The sequence below is a fragment of the Mauremys mutica genome, chromosome 2 (genome assembly GCF_020497125.1).
Source record: "Mauremys mutica isolate MM-2020 ecotype Southern chromosome 2, ASM2049712v1, whole genome shotgun sequence".
In the NCBI taxonomy this organism is placed as follows: domain Eukaryota; kingdom Metazoa; phylum Chordata; order Testudines; family Geoemydidae; genus Mauremys; species Mauremys mutica.
The window spans coordinates 254,351,464-254,369,801 of NC_059073.1; the positions used below are offsets into that span (position 1 = coordinate 254,351,464).

The window sequence follows — 18,338 nt, forward strand, 5'->3', positions numbered from 1 at the left end:
GGTTCGCAATCCGCATTTCCAGAGATGGAGGAGGTGTAAATCCTCCTGCTCATTAAATCAATCCTTTTGGAATCCTTGTTCTTAGGAGTGGACTTAAACCTGCCCTGCCAGGCCCTATTGTTCACTGCAGTTGCAACTAGGGAATCTGGGGCTGGATGGGAGTAAAAGCTCTCAAATCTCTGCACCAAGATGAAATGGTGTTTCTCCATGTTTCTTCATAGTACACGGTACCAAAGATGGCGAACTCCAGAGGATCTTTGCAGCTCTGGAAGTGCATCATAGATAGGGAGAGCCAGGGCCAGATTAACTTTTTGTGGGCCCGACACCAAACATATTTGTGGGCCCCCCTGGGGAATGAAGGGGCCAGGGGCAAGAGCACAGTGGGCAGGGTGGATTTGATTTAAATCACTAGTCAGGAAGACTTGATTTAATCATGAATTTCTACATAAAAGTGCATTCTTGTTGGTTGTTATAACATTAATACATATTCTTCACAACTCAGAGAATTGTGGTTTCATTTTTAGAAGGTACACACTATACGTTTTTAAACTGATTTATTTTCAAAACTTTTCAGATGAGTTTTACAGCTATATCAGAAAATGAATGATTGTTTGGTTATTTCATTTACCAAAGATAATTGAAGCAGATATTTATGAAGTCATTGGGAGGTGAACTATCTCCAATTCAACAGGTTAATCATTAATATTTGGAGGATTTTCTTGCCAGGCTGTATTAGGAGGAGAACATCACCAGACAGACATTCAAATTGTTTTATTTAACTAACAACAATGTTAAGTATTCTGGATTTTTTTCTTCAACAGTAAACATAATATTTTAACAAAAAAGCATATGTCCCTCGCTTCTCACATTTATCTCCAGACTTCTCCTTGTCCAGATCTGTTCCGCCCCCAACAATCTTCTGTTTATTGAACTTTTTGAAACTTTGCACTTATTTAGAGAGAGAGAAGGGATTGACTCTGTGTACAGAAATTTGCAGAGGGACAATAGAGTTGAGGTCTGTTATTTCTCACCACTAAATATTATTTATTTATTTAAAAACATTTTTGCTGATAACAAGCATGTTACCTCTGGAGACACAAATCCACAGTTTGAGAACTGCAAAAATAAGCAACTCTGATGGTATCTTCTAGACTGAGCACTGAGCCCCATTGGGTAGATAGAAAGATTAACCTAAATAATCTATACAGAAGCCCCTGAGTCCCTAATCCATAAACTATTGGAACTCATTTCCAAAACTTTTCTTAAACATTACATAAATATATTTTCTCATACTATAGAATTAGAATTTATAATCCCTATTCCATGATGAGATATAATGTATCTTAATTAAAACTATCTTTAGATAGGTTTTTTCCTCAAAAATCAGATTTAAATTTAAAAAAATGTTGTTTTGTTTTTTTAAAGTCATTGATTTTTATCCACCCTGACAGCAGAGCACGGGGTGGGTGGATGGGGAGGAGGAGGATTGGTCCCAGCTTGAGCGAGGCAGGGGCCAGGGGCAAGATGAGCACAGTGGGGCATTGGGGGAGGATTAGTCCCTGCTGACTGGAGCAAGGCAGGGGCTGGGGGTAAATTGCAAGTGCAGCAGGGATGGGGTAAAACAGCATCCCCCCCGCCCCTGCCCACATAGAGCGGGTACCTACCTTCTCCCTGGTTCTAGCCCATTCTCTTCATCTCTCTCTGCACTGAGCTGAGGGTGGGGGTACACTGAGCACAGGGCTGGGGGTGCAGGTTCTGGGAGGGAGTTAGGGTGCAGGAGCAGGTTGGGGGTTGGTACCTGTGGCAGCTCCCATTTGGTTCGAGGGGTGCATATGGGAGTGTGTGTGTGTGGGGGGAGGAGTGCAGGAGCTCCCGTTTAGTGCTCAAGGTAGGGGTGGGGATGTGTGGGGGGGTTCAGGAGTCAGGGCATGGGCTGTGAGGGGGCTGGGTGTGTGTGAGGGGGTTTCAGGAGTCAGGGCATGGGGGACTTGGTATGTGGGGGTGCAGGAGTCAGGGCAGAGAGCTGGGGGTGTGGGATGGGGACATGCGGGTGGTCCCAGCCCCCTGCCCTGAGCAGCTCATGGCAGGGGGCTGGAAGGGGTATGCCCTGATCCCACCCCCTTCCCCAAGGCCCCACCCCGCCTCTTCTCCACCTCCTCCCCTGAGCGGCAAGCACACTGTGGCTATGCTCCTCCCCCTCCCTCGCACCGGCAAACTGATCGGCGGCAGGGGAGGGGGAGGGGCGGGAACGCAGCACGCTGGAGGAAGCGGAGGGGGAGGGACTTGGCTGATGGTGGAGCCTGCCCTGCTGCAGCAGGACAGAGCCCCAGGAGCCGGCAACACCAAGCTGCTTCTCCCGCAGGAGAGAGTTGGGGGTGGAGAAGAGTGGCCAGGCCAAGGCCCCTTTGGAGCATGGGCCTGGTGCCATGGTAAATCCAGTACTGGGTAGAGCTATTCTCCCAGGAGCAGAGAGCTGCAGGATATCCACTAATTTATGGGTGTCCTCCTGCAGGAATTCTTCCTGAATGCCCAGGGAGGCAGACAAGTACCACAAAAGGTCCTGATAGGCCTTGAAATCTTCTGGTATTGGAGAAGAAGAGGAGCCAGGCTGAATCATCTGGGGATGAAGAGGAGGTGGTTAACTGGCTCCCATTCCAGGACTGGTGGAGCTGGAAATGGTGGCTCCATATAGGGAAGGCTCACTGGTGCCTGAACCTGTGGTGGATCCACAGTTCCCACCACCGATCTGCCTGGCAACCTTGTCTTAGAGCGATCCACAAAGCACGACCTCCACAACCCAGGAGTGTCCCATGGATTCCACGGAGACCACTGATAAGGATAGGGCATTGGTGGCCAGGAGTTGCCTCATCCTGACTGTGAGACGAGTGCCCATCCCAGTGCCCATAGTGCTCCATAAATGGTCCCCGAAGTGGGTCGGGTGATGAAGAATGGGAAGAGAAAGATCCCAACCTCAATGCCGAGGAGCCTCAGGTTTTCAGGCACAAAGGCGGATCCGGTCCTGAGAGAGCAAATATCTGGTCTGACTCATCCATCACCCAGAATGAGGCAGTGACCAGCACCGATGATGGAAATACTACTGTTGGCACCAAATACGCCAGTGCCAGAAGTGCTGTCAACCCCAAAGTCAGTGGCAGTACCGAAGCACATGATGGTGCCCAAGTGGAGAGCGGTGAGAGCCGCTATGGTAATATGCATTGGTGCCAAGGCATTTCCCGGTGCCAAGGAGGTCCCTTATACCAAGTCTGGTACTAGCCCTTCCTCCACAGACTGTGGAAGGGAACATTGTGGTGCAGTGCCAGCAGACCCAAGGGTTTAGAGGCCTGTCCAGCCAACCGGGTTATAAGCAATGCAGACCTGGCAAAGTCCTGGGCCCAGGGAGAGGTCAGGATGGAAAGGCAGAGGAGGTCTGTAACTGCCTGGTACACTGCCAATGTGGAAAGAGTCGGTGTCAGCATCACCCTTGTCAGTACTAGACTCAATGGACCCCCCAGAGCCAGAACTGGAGTAGATGGTACAGGGTCTCTACCTCCCTACTTTGTACTAGGCACATCCTGAGAACTGGCACTAGCCTCAAGCCGGTCCATGCTCTTCCTGGGGGAGTTGGAAGAGTCTCCACGAGACCTGGAGCAGTCTCAAATGGTCTTATGCAACCTTTTCCTCAGCGCATTCAAGAGGGAACAGCTCCTCCATCTCTTTGGAGATGCACCTGCTACAGAATGCAAAGCGGCACCACCCCCAGAACCTGAGGATGACCTCTGATCCAACGAGGGCCTCATGCCAAAGCAGGCTGCATAGCCTGTTTGAGCAGGTGCTGCTTTAGGTGACGCTCCCTAGCCACCTGAGTCCGTTTCATGAACAATTTACAGATCACACACCACTCCTTGACATAGGCCCTCGCCAAGCACAGCAAACACTATGTGTGGGGATCGTTGCTGGGGATCGCTCCCCCACACGACATCAAACGTATCAATCCCAGTGAGGGCTTCACAGGGAAATACTTAACTAAGTGCGACTAACACTAACCTAACTAACACTAAGGGTACTACTAACTATATAAAACTAGAAGAAAGACACTAAAATAGTGAGAGGTTGTGAAGTTAAGGCCACACAGAGCTCTGACTCCAGCCACAGGTGGAAAGAAGGAACTGAGGAGGGTCAGGACAGTGCCACGGTCTCATATAGCCAGGGGAGGGGCTATGGCCACAAGGTGCGAATGCTTCCCCTCTACGGGTACTCCTAGGCAAAATTCTCCATCTCCAGTGCCCTGGCCATACACACACCTACGTGTAATACACAGCTGCATTTACTCAAAGACGAAGCAGGAGTTTGAGCTGCATAAGTGAGGAACAGAGAATTTTTAGTTCTTGAATCATGTTTATAACCTGCACCAGCCTAAACAGTTAAAAGATATACTTGTTTTAAAAAAAATCACACTTAAAATTACTTAGTAGGCCTGGGTGCTATATGTATGTGTACACTATAATGAAAGAACAGTTATAAAGGTCCACATAGAGGTTATAGCTATGAGTCAGTTGAAATGTGTGCAGGCAGACCTAACTTTTCAAGGACTTCACAAACTATGGTAAAAGCAAAACATCTGAGTGCCTTACAGTTTTAAACAAAATTAAGTCATTTTCCATATTGTTTACGTTAATAAACACACTCAACTAAATCTAACGTTTCTGTTGGTTTGATCTTTTCCACTAAACTTTGACTTTTCCCTCAGCACCTTACTGATGACAGAAGAATAATGCTAGTTTATCCTTCAATTGAACTGCAAAGGTGGCATTACCACTGAATATAGCTCTGGTATGAGGGACTACAAACACTGTTCTTATAACATGCACTTCCACTGGGACCCATTCAGCTCTGGGATAAGTGGGTGCAACTCACATACTTTTCAAAGGGAGCTACTCTGACTTATACCACTGTGGAATTTTGCTCATTAAGATCCTTAAAAGGTCAATGTTTTATTTGGTTTAGTTAAATAATGAAATTACTACACTTAAAAAATGTCACTTTGGTAATGATGGGGGAAAGAATGGCACTTTGTTAAGTCTTACTAATGGTCTCCCTGTGAAATCATGTTTAGACCAAGATACTCAATTTGTTTTTTTGCCAGAAGAGGGTTGCTTTTTTTCTTCTTAAACACGTGTGACTCTATATGAAAGGACAGACAGCTGAGAACAATACTTTACATTTTTGGTGGTGTTCAGAAGTAGTTTTAAAAGCACGGGTCTGATTTTGTTTATGATTTCAGCTGAGGGGAAAATAAAGCAGATCAGCAACATTAAAAGTGCTAATGCATTTTGTTTGAATAATCCCTCTCCCTACCATTTCTAAAGTATGCCTCTACTCAAATCCCAGTTTTGGTTCACAGCCTTCAATTTTAGAATGTTCACAATACTTGTTACAAAAGAAATATTTTTCTCTCTTTGACAGGGCGTCCACGCAACAGGAATGTTCAAGAAGCAGAGATGCTCTGTAAAGTCAGCTGCTTATATCGGCCTTTCATTACTGTTACATTTCACAGAATATGAATCATTTTAAAAGACAGATCTGTTTGTCCTTCACTTCACTTTTCTTTAGGCATGTTTGCAGCAGAAAGATCCAGCAGTGGTCAGTGACTTTTATTGACTATGAAGGAAAGTTAGAAACAGTGACTGTGCAGAGCTGAGGGCAAAAGCAACAACAGACAAGCCTCTACCTTCAATATTTCTAACTCTCTTCAAAACTACTGAATTGAAAGGATTATAGGAAATTTACAACTGGGGCTGGGGGTGGGGAGAGTATTAGTCTTTCCTCCACAAGTCTAGCACACAAATTAAATTGACATTGTAGTAGCTACATGTGGGCATAAGAAGGAGGAATATCCTATAAGGTAGAAGTTCAAAGGGCATGCTACACACACACACAACATATTTGTACCTGAACAGTTGGTTATTTACACTATCATGTTTAACTATTCAGTTTTTGTAGTCTTGTAGGGCTTGAGTCTGCACCCATTCAACTGAGACACCAATTAGGAGGAGTTGCAGGAGGTAAGTCCCCCCTTCCCAAGGTTTTTGCACTTGCTTAAAGTTCCGTAGGCTACGAGAAAGAGGCAGCCATGGCCGTGACTACTTTTAAACAGGGGTCCTGTACTAAATCTGTACAGCTTCTGCCAGAGCATTGCTCCCGCTACATAATCACAACAGCAGTGAAATCTGACCCGGTTGCCCATACTGTACCTGCATAGTTAAAGAGGTACAACACATAGGGGGTTGTACTGGCATATCAGTTAAAAAAAATGGTATCCCTAACCAAAATATTTATACTGCTACAACAACTGTGTAGACCAGGCCTTACTTAAGGTAAAAGCAGAGAGTCAAGAGACCTGGCTCTGCCCCAAGATAGAGTCTGTTTCTGTATTGCAAAGTTAGTCTGTGTATGACCTTGGGCAAACTATTTAGGCCTACATTTTTACAAATGTCTACAACTGTTCTGCATGTAAATCTGTAATTCCACCCACACATTCCTTTCTACTTGTGCATGCACATCTGCTGTTTTACATGAGTGTGAAAAAGTGCATTCACATTTTTATAACGGTGGGTCTTAGCCTCTCTGAGTGTCTGTTACATCCTCTGAGAAACAGGGATATTTACTTTCTCTACATGCCTGTTGAGAAGCTTAATTCATGAAAGTCTGTGCAAAGCTTTCAGATTCTCAGATGGAAGAGGCTATAGAAGTGCAGAGTATTATATATTATCTCCAGTGCAGCAACTGCTGTTTTTCTCTTGTGTTTGAATGGATCTTAACATCCTTCCCAAAGCACATCGAGTGTTATTTTAAACTGTATTGCTGAATACCCAGTACCCCTTCAACAAAACCAGCTTTTTCAAACTCCAACATCTCTATTAAAAATTGCCACTACCCATTAATTTAAGTTAAAAATGTCTGAACTTCAGAAACAAGCCCGTCTTTCAGATGTTTAAGGTTATTTTGGCTGCTGAGGTCTTTACCTGCACAGCTCTTCCAAACAGTGGGTTTTGGCTCTGCATCAGTCAATAACAGTGTACAAAAGCATTTTTTCAGGGGACCACAAAGATTTTTTTAATATGATTTCTGTGATATCAGACCAAATTCAAATCTTATGTAAATGGGTTTGATTTCATGGAACTTAGGAGTTATAATTTTTACACCAGGGCTATATTTGGCTCAGAGTTTCTATATTTTTTAAAAAAATCAATATTAAGATTGTGAGTTTCCTCTCTCGCATTAGATCATAACTATTTCAAGAGAGAAAATATTTTGAACCAGAAAGCCTTGATAAGGTCCTCTGAAGTTTACTGTTAACACAACAGTAGCTAGGTGAACATTTTTGGACTAACTTTTGGAAACACTGCTTTCTTCAAGAATTACAGTTTAGTAATAAACCAAAAGTGCCCTACACACAGTATAGCTGAATGTTAAACTAATGTGTTTCTTCTGTCCCTTTGCTCTACAAATCTTTTTTTAAGAATGCACTCAGACTTTGTATGCCAAGCTTTGGACTAAAAAAGTTACACATTTCTTTAAAAAGAATTTTTAAAAAATTCTTAGACAAAAACATGTTAAGAAAGATGCCATTCAACAATGCTATATCTTAGTGCTCTATTACAGTGTTTTGTTTTTTTTAAAACTCATACAGGCATTTCATATTGATGTTTACAATCTTTCTGAACCTGTCTATTGAAAATTCTCTCTGCTTTTTCTATTGCAGAATTCCTATGCAAAGAGCCATTTAGATTAGACTGAAAGACCCTACAGAGAAAGGGAAATGAGGGGCGGAGTCAAGTAAACTGTATTTGAAAACACTGAGTTAATTTATTTAACCCTATTTTAAGCTACATATACTAATGGAGCTGTTTTGGAAACAGTCCTTTCCTATGAAGTGGAACAGAGTGCAGCAGACAGCAAACTAACAGGAACAAATTTCAGAGATGAGGGAGAAAAAGGAGACTTGCACGTGAGAATCACAAAACATACATAATCTTGCATCCTGAAAATGGGACCAGATGTGTAGGGCACAGACACTTGCATCCTAGAGAGTTCTGTATTATTTTCTACTGAATACTTATCCTGTCATCTGCTGTCCACAGCTCATTAAAAACAACAACAACCACCACCACACACACACACACACACACACACACACACACACACACCCCATCACTATATCACAGAACTATTTATGGTCAACAGTGTATGACCCAATTTTAAATGTCAAGCTACAGTTTGAAGAAGTGATTTAATTTACATAGCATTCACACCAAAAACTGACACATGATAAACAATACCTCTCCCTATAAGAAAAGTGAAGCCTGAGACAGAATAAAATTAAATATTCAGTACCACTAATGCAGACTATTCCAAACAAGACACTTGACATGACCATATTTTAAAGCACCAAGTTAGCTTGTAAATACTCCATAGCACATCTGTGCAATAGGAACTAATCTGAAATCTCAAAGCAAATTTTAAAGTAATATCAAAAGCAAAAATATCACAATGGGAGGAGAGAAGGGAATTTGTATGAGGATGTTGAATTTTCCAGTTCTGGAGCAGAATGCTAAAATGCTATTATGTTTTGCTGTAATCTAGATAATAAGATTCCAGGATTGTCACTCTGAATCCTATAAATTCTGTAGAGTCAGTGTGACGCAATGGAAACAGCTACAAGCATGGCCGTTAGCTCTTTTTGTTCAGAATATCACCAGGTTCAATCACTGGGATTCATGATATGTTACTGTCCAATTTTTAAATTCTCAGCCATTTTGACTTTACAGATTACACCCATGTGATAGTAAGGCATGTATCTATGCCATGCCAGGAAACCTAGACCTTTGTGATAACAGAGGTAACTCAACCAACTATCACCCTTACTCCACAGCTAATTTGCATGCAACAGTGTCGTTTGTTCGAGTGACATTGCACAGAAGTCCCAATTGCCACCATTCTTCAAAACCACTCACACAACAGCACAACTAGCACACACAATAACCCCAAATGCATGTAGTGCCTCACCTGTCATTCACCATCCACATAAATCTCCCAGCACAACACAACCCATACACAAATCAACACAACCATCCACACAACAACCCCAAACATTGCTCTGAAGCACAGAATGTCTGTTGAATCAGTGAGGCAAAGGAAAAAGCTACAAGCATGGGTGACAGCTCTGTTTAGAGTTTCAGAGTAGCAGCCGTGTTAGTCTGTATCCGCAAAAAGAACAGGAGTACTTGCGGCACCTTCGAGACTAACAAATTTATTTCAGCATGAGCTTTCGGGAGCTACAGCTCACTTCTTCGGATGTTTAGAGTATCATCAGGTTTAATCATCACTGGAAATCACTGTTTGTTACTCCCCAATTTTTAAGTTCTGAGCCATTTTCAGATTGTTTTACATGCATGACTTTACAAATTACAGTACATTGATGCAACAGCATGGGTTTTCAGTTACTAGTTTCTGACGTGGCTTTTCAATAGAATATCTGTTGGAATTTTTGACTGAGTATCTCAACTGACAAAAAGGGCCAACCTCACACAAAACTTCCAATTAATAGCAGATACCATGCCAAAAATGATGAGAAAACACAGTAGTAAATTGGAATTTCATACCTGACTTTATGTAAGTCCTATGAAACTGACGACACTCATAATTTGTTTGTTTGTTATACTGGAGTGATCTAGCCACTCATTTTGTTAAACTTTATAGTTTCTGAAAGTATCCTATTTTTCATTTACTGCTCACCCATAAAAACTGGCTTCTGTGGAGAACTCATCATAATACTTAACAGACTGCAAAAAGAATTGTGTATAGTCCATGGCCATATTACTTCTCATTTAAAGACTGCAGTTATCTTGCTTTGCACGTACTGCTGCAAGTTATGTATGAACATGTAGGGATGTGTAACTGTTCCCTTGCTCCTACTTAAACACTGCTTCTTGTGCTCACTATGCCTATGAAGAAGCCTAGTTAAATGTCTTGGAAGGCTGGACTTCTATTATAGGGCAGATACACATCAAATCAAGGAAAAGTAATAAAAACAGAAGAAAAGAAGAGAAATTGGACCACAAACAGTTAAGTTACCAAGCATAAATTCTAGACAACCATTAGCAGGATACTGAACTAGTCTGGAAAGTCAGTGTGACCCATTGGTGACAATAACGTACACTCATACTGTATTTTCAGTAGTATTCATTTCATATATTTAGAAATTATGAAATGCTGGAATTCCAAATTTCTATTACTATAATTATTTTTGACACAGCTATTTTAGTATGCAAGGCATGAATACACCGATGAAGTTGCAGTACAAGAAAAACTGGAGCCGGTCTTTCTAAATCTTAAATTAAAGCCTTTTTACATCACACTTAAGGTACAGAGCAGCTTGTTGCAAAGCAAGTCCTGGGGACAGTAGACAACAAACAGCATACAAATACTGTACATTCTCAAACATAATCACCTACGGAAATGCTGTCTATCAAATGAATAAGAAATTAATGACTAAAAATATATTTATATAGTTTGTTATAAGCTAACCTATTTCTATTTTAGGTCACCATGGCCACTCCTAGTTGCGACAGTATTTTTTCCCTTTGCTAACATATTTCTAACCCAAAAGATAAGAATGTAAATTTGAATGTAATTAACTCTTAAAACATTGTTTCCCTCAGTGCCTCAATCCAGCAGCGAGATCCACAAGTGGCCCTTTATGTCCACACTGAGACCCACTGAAGTCAATGGGACTCTGAGCATGTGTAAGGGGGTCACACATTTGGATCACGTTGCAAGATCAGGGCTGTATATAAGTAGACTGACCATCCTGTTTCTCATCCAGAAACTTGAGACAAAGTTTAATCTACAATAAGGAGTTTTTAGAAAGTGATTAAGAACAATAAGGAGAAGGGCCTACCACTAAAATATACTTGCTATATTAATGACTTGAGACCAAACTCATGCCCTACTCCAATTACAAGTGGATTTATACACAACGTTTCTTTTTGGACAGTAGGTGGTGTTGACAAGGAGGAATATTTTCATTTAATGAATGACAAGACTGAAGTGGATAATTCAAGAGTCCTGAAAATAATATCTTCATATTTTCTCCATAGAGTCTATCCTGATCATTCATTTGAAAGCTATAAACAAAAAGACTTGGGGGAAAATAGAAGGACATCTTTTAATTTCACAGAAATACAGTGAATTAAAAGAGCTTTGGAGAGGCCCCAAGTAGAAAAATCATGGTAAATAAAAACACAATAGATGCTATCCCAGGGGTAGGCAACCTATGGCACACGCGCCGAAGGCGGCACGCAAGCTGATTTTCAGTGGCACTCACACTGCCTGGGTCCTGGCCACCGGTCCGGGGGGGCTCTGCATTTTAATTTAATTTTAAATGAAGCTTCTTAAACATTTTAAAAACCTTATTTACTTTACATACAACAATAGTTTAGTTAGATATTATAGACTTATAGAAAGAGACCTTCTAAAAATGTATTACTGGCATGCAAAACCAAATTAGACTGAATAAATGAAGATTCGGCACCCCACTTCTGAAAGGCTGCCGACCCCTGTGCTATCCCATTACTTCCTAAGCAGGGAGGTAATAAAATGCCACTTTTTACCCCCTCTATTTCTCTCACAGAGCTTTTCTATGTATAGGGAAGTGTCTGTGATATCTCAGATCCTACTGTGAGCTGTGGGTTAAGGTTGATTTTTTAATGGAGGATCGCCTGTAAGTATGGATTTGCCAGGATTTGACCTCCTTCCCCCGAGAGTTATCCTAAGGACAATGCTTCTTCACAGACATGCTGCTGGCTACACCCTCTACTCGAGGCCTCCTCTTGCTGGAAACAAGGGCATCTCACCTCGCTGGGTGACTCGGGGCTTATATACAGACAGAAAACCGCAGCTCACCTAACTCAGGAGACGCTGCCACCAGCTGCAAACGGTGATCTCCAAGCACAAGCCCTTCGTGCCTCCGCTGAGGGCAGAGCCAACCTCCCGCCAAGGGGCTCAGCCGGCCGGACGCGATGCCCGCAGTGGAAGCTGGGGGTGGGGGCGCTCCCACGGCCAGGCTCACACCCTGGCTCGGCAGCAAGCATCGCCCAGCCGAGCAGGGCGGAGCGCGGGAGCCCCGCACCGCTGCCTGTCACCCCCATGGAGGCCCCGCCGCGCGGAACCTGCCCGCTGACACCTCCCCGCCCCACGCCGCCGCCCCCTGCAGGCAGGCCCCGCTTCGGGCTCCCAGGAGGCGCGGGGCGAGTGGCTGCCTCCCGCCTCCCAGCGCCCGGCACAACAGCTACGGCGACCCCGCGCTGCTCCAGCCCAGCCAGCCTCAGGGCCCCGCTCCGCACCTGGGCCGCCGCCCCTGCCGCTCAGCCTGGCCCCGCGCTGCCTCCGCCGGAGCGCCCCGGGCCGCGCTGCAGCAAGGAGCCGGGCCGGAGGGAGCCAGCGCTTCTCCCCGCGCCCGGGGCCGTGCTGCAGCCGGGGCCGGACGCGCCGGCTCAGCCGCGGGCGCTGCCGCCTACCCCTTGGCGTGCTCGGTCTCCTCCTCATTGTCGCCGTCGATGCCGCAGGTGTCCTGGTCATCCAGCTCCAGGCTCTGCTGGCTGGCCGCAGACTCGCTGTCCTCCGCCATCACGGGGGAAGGAGGGCGGGGAGGAGGGACTGGAAGCCTATGAAAGGAACCGGGGCGCACAGGCAGAGGCGGCCCGGAGGAGCTCCCTCTAGCTGCTGTCCTCCCCCTGCTCGGGGAGCGGCAGCCCCCAGCCCGGCTGCCACCCGCGCTTCCCCGGCCGGCAGGTAACGGCCGCACGAGCCCTGCTGACTCATGGAGCCCACACCCGTTGGTGCCACTTCCCAAATAACTGATTCACCCGGCTCAGCCCCACTGCAGCCCTCAGAGAGGGGCCTGAGCTGGACGCAGGCCCCTGCCAGTTGGGGGCGGATGGCAGCCAACCCTCAGGCCAGAGCTGGAATTCAGGCTGACCTGAGCTGGCAGCACCAAACCCCTCCAAACTGCTGGGAGAGTCGGGACTCAGGATCTGGAGGTTCGCCCTTGGCCTGGCTCTACCTGCCCCCTTGCACGATGGGGCTGCATACTGCACCTGGCTGCGCTGACTGTTTGAAATGTACCAGCCTGAGGATCAGTTGCAGCTGGGCCTCAGTCCTACAGCAAACACCGGCAGGGGAGCAGTGCTCAGCCCCTATGGAGCTCATTGCTTGTGTGACATTTGGGGGTTCACCTAGGCCAATAAGGGGTTTGGTGAGCATCTTGTGACTTGTGCAGCTTGGGTTCAGCGCTCTGACCCTAACAGTCTGCCAGGAGCCCACAGCCTCACCCTGGCTTTGCCCAGTCTGGTTACAGTACTCCTTGCAGGCTGACCTTACTATCTTTCCAGCCCAGAATTTGCATCCAAATCGTCCTACTTCAGTGACCAGTCCCTCTCACTGGACCCTCACAAAGAAAGCGTTATGTTCAGTGCCTCTACAGAGAGAGTAAAACACTCCAACCTATTAGCTTTCTAGAAACCCACATTCCTTTGTCTAATACAGCGGTGTTTATCATCATCTTTATCTAGGCTAGGCTGTTTGGTTGTACATGTGTTTAGAAACATCTTACAGAGGGAATTCATAACTTCACATATAAAGTTAACATGTATTTGGCAATGATATAACCAGCTTACACCGTGTTGGGTGTAATGAGTTGGTTGGGTCTGATCAGAGACAGTGTGCCCTATGCCAGTGGGCATTAAGGACTCTTAGGGTCACAGCAGGTTTGGAGTTTTGCTGTCTACAGCCATCCAAGAAGTGCCCCAATGCCTGACTGATATACTGTCTGATATAGCTTAGTCAGAGTGGCTCATGAATTTTATAGTTCAGTTTTAATATCAACCCAGATACCCCAATACTAATCCCAAAGTCTTTAGTTAGACTTCTCAGTCCTCAGGAGACTAAGGGCATGTCTACACTAGGAGCTATGATACTGTAGCAGCTCCCTACCGTAGATGCTTTCTTCATTGACAGAAGCAATTTTTCCATTGATGTAGGTAATCTACCTCCCCAAGCAACAGCAGCTAAGTCAATGGACAGATTCTTCTGTCAGCATAGCTGCATTCCACATTGGGGGGCTTAGATTGGCTTAATTACAGCACTTGGGTGCGAATTTTTCACATTCCTGAGCAACATAACTAGATTGATTTAAATTTAAATGTAGGCCAGGACTAAACTGTTGTGCGCCACTGGAAAAGAACAGGGGAGACCAAGGTGCCCCTAAGAACATAAGAATATTGGGTCTGACCAATGGTCCATCTAGCCCAATATCCTGTCTTTGACAATGGCAGTGCCAGATGCTTCAGAGGGAATGAACAGAACAGGGCAATTTTGAGTGTTCACCCCTTCCGGCAGTCAGAGGTTTAGGGACACCTGGAGCATGGGGTTGCATCCCTGACCATCTTGGCTAACAGCCATTGAAGGACCTATCTTCCATTAACTTACCTAATTCTTTTTCGAACCTACTTATACTCTTAGCCTTCACAACATTCCCTGGCAATGAATACCACAGATTGACTGTGCATTGTGTGAAGAAGTACTTCCTTTTGTTTGTTTTAAACCTTTTGCCTATTAATTTATCCGGTGCTCCCTAGTTCTTGTGTTTGGCAAAGATGTAAATAATTTCCTATTAGCTTTCTTTATACCATTCGTGATTTTATAGACCTCTATAATATCCCCCCTTAATCTTTTATTAGCTGAACAGTCCCAGTCTTTCATCTCTCCTCATACGGAAGTTGTTCCATACCCCTAATCATTTCTGTTGTCCTTTTCTGAACCTTTTCCAATTCTAATATATCTTTTTTGAGATGAGGTGACCAGAACTGCATGCAGCATTCAAGGCCCTGCAACGGGAATTCATTGGGACAGTGGTTTTCAATCTGGGGTCCACAGACTATGTCTAAGGGGTCATAAGAACATAAGAATGGCCCCACTGGGTCAGACCAATGGTCCATCTAGCCCAGTATCCTGTCTTCTGACAGTGGCCAATGCCAGGTGCTTCAGAGGGAATGAACAGAACAGGTAACAGAATAGTGGTCCCAAAAGGTGGTTGTTACCATAGAACAGTGGTTTTCAAGCTGTGATCCAGGGACACCTAGGGCTCTGTATATTATGTCTAAGATTTTCAAAGGGGTTCACACCTCCATTCAAAGATTTTTAAGGATCCATAAATGGAAAAAAGCTTGAAAACTACTGTACTAGGGAAATGGCAGGGAATTGTTATTGCCAGATGATCCTAGAAGGCGAACAGTGCCCAATACTACAGAGGAAGGAAACTCCCCTCACCCCCAAGGTCCCTGCCAATCTGACCTGAGGGAAAATTTCTTTATGACCCAAAATATGGTGATCAGTATGATCCTGAATATATGAGCAAGACACACCAGTCAGGCATCTCTACCTCCTCAGAGCACTGGTCCACCCTATCCAGTGTCTTCGTCTTCAGCTACAGCCAACCTCTGAAGCTTAAGAGGAAGATGAAGGGAGGGGGAAAGAATATATCTGGCCAATTGTGCATTAAGGAAGATATTCCTTCCTGACCCTGTAGGTGACCAGAGGAGGCATGAGATTTGATTATAGTTATCATTACCTTAATGCAGAACTACAAGTGTGAGCATGTTGAGGGAAATGCAGGAAATCCTCCCCTTGACCCATGCAGGAAGGGGAGAACATAAGCTATTTGGGGATATTTATGTAATGTAGCTTTTCAGTATGAAAAGGAGTTCTGAGCAGAAAAAATAGCATGAAAAAGGCTTTAAACACCATTGTCCAGCCCTATATGGAATATGTTTGATGCTTATTATATTTTAGGGTCTTTGACCCCTTTAAGCCCTTTGTCCCTCCTTTTTTTCCTCCAAAGCCCAGCTGTGCGTTCACAAGAGCTTTCAGCCACCTGGCCATGTTCAACTTTCTTCCAATTATTATTATTACTAAAGTAAATGGATTGTTGGTTTTTACATCAGAAAATGGGGGGTATAGGATAGAAAGCACAGGTTAGTCATTAGAACATAGAATGGGGAATCTGAGACCTAGGTTTAAATCTCAGCTGTCACTTAGTCACTATGTGACCTGAGGCAACCCACTTAGCATTTCTACCTTGGTCTCCCCTCTTGCTGACAGATTTACCCTACTTCCAGGGTGTCATGAGGATTAATTAACTCATGTTTGTAAAGCACTAGGAATAGTTAAAGCACTATATTACAAATGCTAAGGCCCAGATCCTCAAAGCAATGTAGGCACCTAACTTCCATTGATTTCAAAATTGGCTGCTGTAGAATTGCAAATTAATATTATAATTCTGTTTACTTTATTAGCACAAACTGGAGCGGTCTGAAAAACATCAAGTTGCTGCTGAAAGGAACTTGGTACTTCACCACCTACTGCTCTCCAGCTCGGTGTTGCTGACTTTTGCAATAGTTGATGTATTTCAGAAATCCACAGCTCCTGGATTCATGTGATTATATCAGAATTTCAGATTTTAATTTTTTGTAAAGTTTCTAGTCCTAGTGGTTGTAGAGAAAAGCTTGAAAATGAGAAGCAAGTGCATTCTAAAGGTTCAGAAAGCACATAAAAAATCCTCAACCTGTTCTTTAAAACTTCCAGTGACAAAGATTGTAAAACTTCCCTCAGTAATTTGTTCCAGTGCTTAACTAGCCTTATAGTTAGGAAGTTTTCCTAATGTCTAACCTAAATTTCCCTTGTTGCAACATTATTTCTTGTCTTGTCCTCAGTGAATAAGGAGAACAATTTATCACACTCCTCTTTATAACAGATTGTCTTCTGATTGCTCCTCTGTTTCTCCCTGTTAGAAAATGAGTGAGAGTGAGAGAGAGAGTGTGTGTGTGTGCGTGCGCACAATGGTTCTAGTGGGGCTTTGTCTCCAGTCTGCCCATAAAGGCCTCTGGCAGATCCTCTCTTCCTCCTGCAGAGGGAGCCATTTTCCATGGGTACTCTCCGCATGGAGCTTTTCTCACCCTCCACCACTAGTATCATTCTTGATGTTTATTGTCACAAGCATTATAATTGTATTTTGCAATTCGATAGCACCTTGCATCTCAGGTTCTCAAAACACTTTACAAACACTGCTGAAGTAAGCCTCAAAATACTTAGTTGAAGTAGCAATATTATGATGAAGTGGTGGTAAGGATAGAAGCAGTTTTCATTATAAAGCCGTTTTAGGACCCCCATACCCCCAGTCTTGTCTTAGAAAATTGCTCTAAAACTGAAGGTGAATGTTCCAGCAAAGTCTGAAGCAAACTCATCAAACCAAACCAATTCTGAGTTACATGTCCTTAATGAATTACTCTGATTCAAAATGTTGACTTTTGTCTAAGATTTCTGCATCTTTTGACTCCCATTCCCTCACTTTAATGACGAGAAAACAATCAATCTAAAAAAACTCTGAAGGGAGGAGCTGAGAAAAAGAATCTCAGATACTTCTTTCACTGTCCTATGAATGTGTGCACCATGTCCTTGCTTTGCTGGTAAATTTTAATTTTACCATAATGTGTGACTGTAGCACATTCCAGGTTGCTAGGAGGGCAATTAAAGAGGAAAGGGAGGCAGCAGAGAAGGTGTGGGGGCTTTTTTTGGGAGGGGGCATTGACATTTTCCATTTCCCTTGAGGATAATGAAAACATTTATGTTCTAAAGGCATTTTTTAATGGAAAAATAAAGTGTGGCTTTAGTACACTTATGATTAAATAGAGTATCAAGCACAGTAAACTCTGGTACTATCACCTGTGAGGGACTTCATCCTATGATTGCAGGAAGCTGCACTTAATAGTCTAGGTCTTCTCCATCTCTTCATCTTGTAACTCCTATGGAACAACTGGAAAAATTCAAGTGTAGTAAATCACCAGGACTAGAAAGCATTCATCCAAGGCTTCTAAAGATGAAGTGTGAAATAGCAGAGATATTGACAAGGAGTATATCTTTAGAAAAAGCAACTATTCCTGAATATGGAGAAGTTGTTAATGTGGTGCTTATTTTCTAAAAAGGAATTGAGAGAGGTCCAGAGAAATATCGACAGAGGGTCTAACACAGGGGTAGGCAATGTATGGCACGCGTGCTGAAGGCGGCACGCAAGCTGATTTTCAGTGGCACTCACACTGCCTGGGTCCTGGCCACCGGTCCAGGGGGCTCTGCATTTGAATTTAATTTTAAATTAAGCTTCTTAAACATTTGAAATACCTTATTTACTTTACATACAACAATAGTTTAGTTATATATTATAGACT

The 18,338-nt window shown here is 44.0% G+C and overlaps 1 protein-coding gene across 5 annotated transcripts in view; it reads right to left on the reverse strand.

Moving 5' to 3' along the window:
• The window catches only part of NMT2 (N-myristoyltransferase 2), a 53,429-nt gene extending 40,292 nt beyond the window's left edge, over window positions 1-13,137 (reverse strand). The window contains exons 1-2 of one of the 5 annotated variants that reach the window (XM_045006925.1): window positions 13,040-13,117; window positions 12,579-12,725 (exon numbers count right to left, since the gene is read on the reverse strand). In XM_045006925.1, the coding sequence (XP_044862860.1) occupies window positions 12,579-12,688 (110 nt within the window). In that variant the 5' untranslated portion in view covers window positions 12,689-12,725; window positions 13,040-13,117. Of the gene's footprint in view, window positions 1-11,964; window positions 12,104-12,578; window positions 12,891-13,039 lie in introns of those variants that run through there. The other 4 variants (XM_045006929.1, XM_045006926.1, XM_045006924.1 and 1 more) reach the window with 4 other exon arrangements.
• Window positions 13,138-18,338: the final 5,201 nt, after the last annotated feature.